This window comes from Montipora foliosa, chromosome 3, assembly GCF_036669935.1.
Source record: "Montipora foliosa isolate CH-2021 chromosome 3, ASM3666993v2, whole genome shotgun sequence".
NCBI lineage: Eukaryota > Metazoa > Cnidaria > Anthozoa > Scleractinia > Acroporidae > Montipora > Montipora foliosa.
The window spans coordinates 10,766,490-10,768,165 of NC_090871.1; the positions used below are offsets into that span (position 1 = coordinate 10,766,490).

A 1,676-nucleotide genomic window follows, 5' to 3' on the forward strand; every position below is an offset into this window, starting at 1 on the left:
GAACACCGTGAGAGAGAAGAAGAGTGACTCGTTTTCGTGCAGGCCTCGCTCCCGCACAAACTATACGAGAGTAACAAATGCAGTACCGAGGAAATCCGAAGATCAAACGAAGACAATACGAGTATGACACGGCAGTGACCACGGCAGTGAATAAGATCTCGGTCAGCGGTAATAAATTGATTCGAGTTTCTAAAATGGCGGGATCGTGTGGTTCATTTAGACAACTCGAAGATAAGCCCTGTTCGGCAGAGATTATTAATCAGAAATGGTCGCCAAAAATGGATTTACTTGCTCTTGTCACTGCCGATGGAGAGGTGTGGCTGCAGAGACTATCGTGGAAGCGAGTGTGGTCGATTTCTGTCTCAGAAACCAGTCGTGCCCTTCTTGTCTCCTGGAGACCGGATGGCAAGATCTTGGCTATCGCGTTTAACGATGGTAAAATCAAACTGATAGACATTGAAAATGCTGAATGCGTTCATCAAGCACAAGTGCAAACGGTTCCTGCTTCCTTGGATTGGACTGAGCAGCAAAGTAACGATGCAGCGGAACTTAAGGATACAAGGATTTTCTTTGAAAAGTCAAATCTATATCTCCCCTCTCTTTCCCACCTCCCCAAATCCACCGGTGCATTATTCTCAAAGGAAGCTTCACAGGAAGAATCAGATGACCCAAAGAAGCTCAAGTCTTTGTCGAAAGAGTTGAACGTGTTGATTGTTGGTGACATCTGTGGAAAAATATATTTGTTTCTTTATGGCATTTTCTTGTGCGCTGTAGTGAATACTTCTGATTCCTTTCAAAAGCAGAAACACTCTGATTGTCAAGTAATAAGTGCCACAGTCTCAAATGATTTGAAGGCACTTTCAGTAGTTGTCAAGACAGTTGTCAACAGTTCAGACCTACAGCCAGTTTATCTCATGTTGTACGAGACAGGTCTTGTATCCTCAAGGCAACGTGAACTTGGAGTTATTTCGAAGAAAGTCGCTGAAGTCACCAGTTTAATGGAATATTTTGATAATACATTGCAGGCCATGTCAGACGCTTGGGAAGACATTCTTCTTGAAATGGGAACCAAGTTGACAGAGTTTGCTGCAGAACGAGTGACCGCAGGATCAAGTGTTAGCAGCGAATTCCTAACCTTGCTCACTCGTGGTGTTACAAGTCCTGAACTGCAGTCCTTCTTGATTCATGATCTTACAGAAAAAGGTCTCAAGAAGCTGGGAAATAGCATTGAGAATTCATACACAAGTATACAAAATCTCGCCCAGAAGCACTTGAACTGTGTTACACAATCTCTTCTATATCATATAACTGAAATTCATGGCATGTCAAGATGGACTGAGCAGTTTGGCATATTGGGGCTTTCAGAGCATGAACTGCAGACAACAGTTACAAGCCTGGGTTCTATTATGTTAAAAACACAAGAGCTTGTCCACGTCATTGAAACAAGCCTCAAGAGCTTTAAAGCCTTCTTTCAATGGCTTTATTACACTATCCTCACCCTTTCTGATGCTGAAATTCCAGACTTTTTGAAACAAAGAAGTCACCAAGATGTGACGCTTGTGTCTAATTTCATCCAAGACCAGCTTGCTGTCAACAGCCAAGGAAAGTTCACCTTGGAGAGAGTTGGTCAGTATTTTGATTCCAAGCCACTTTCAGTGAAACCTCCATTCGGGAAC

At 43.0% G+C, this 1,676-nt stretch overlaps 1 protein-coding gene across 1 annotated transcript in view; it reads left to right on the plus strand.

Moving 5' to 3' along the window:
- The first annotated feature begins 24 nt into the window (after positions 1 to 24).
- Positions 25 to 1,676, plus strand: part of LOC137996736 (anaphase-promoting complex subunit 4-like) — a 5,045-nt gene continuing 3,393 nt past the window's right edge. Inside the window, exon 1 of the mRNA XM_068842294.1 lies at positions 25 to 1,676. This exon is cut by the window's right edge and continues 3,393 nt beyond it. Within this exon, the coding sequence (XP_068698395.1) occupies positions 78 to 1,676 (1,599 nt within the window). The 5' untranslated portion in view covers positions 25 to 77.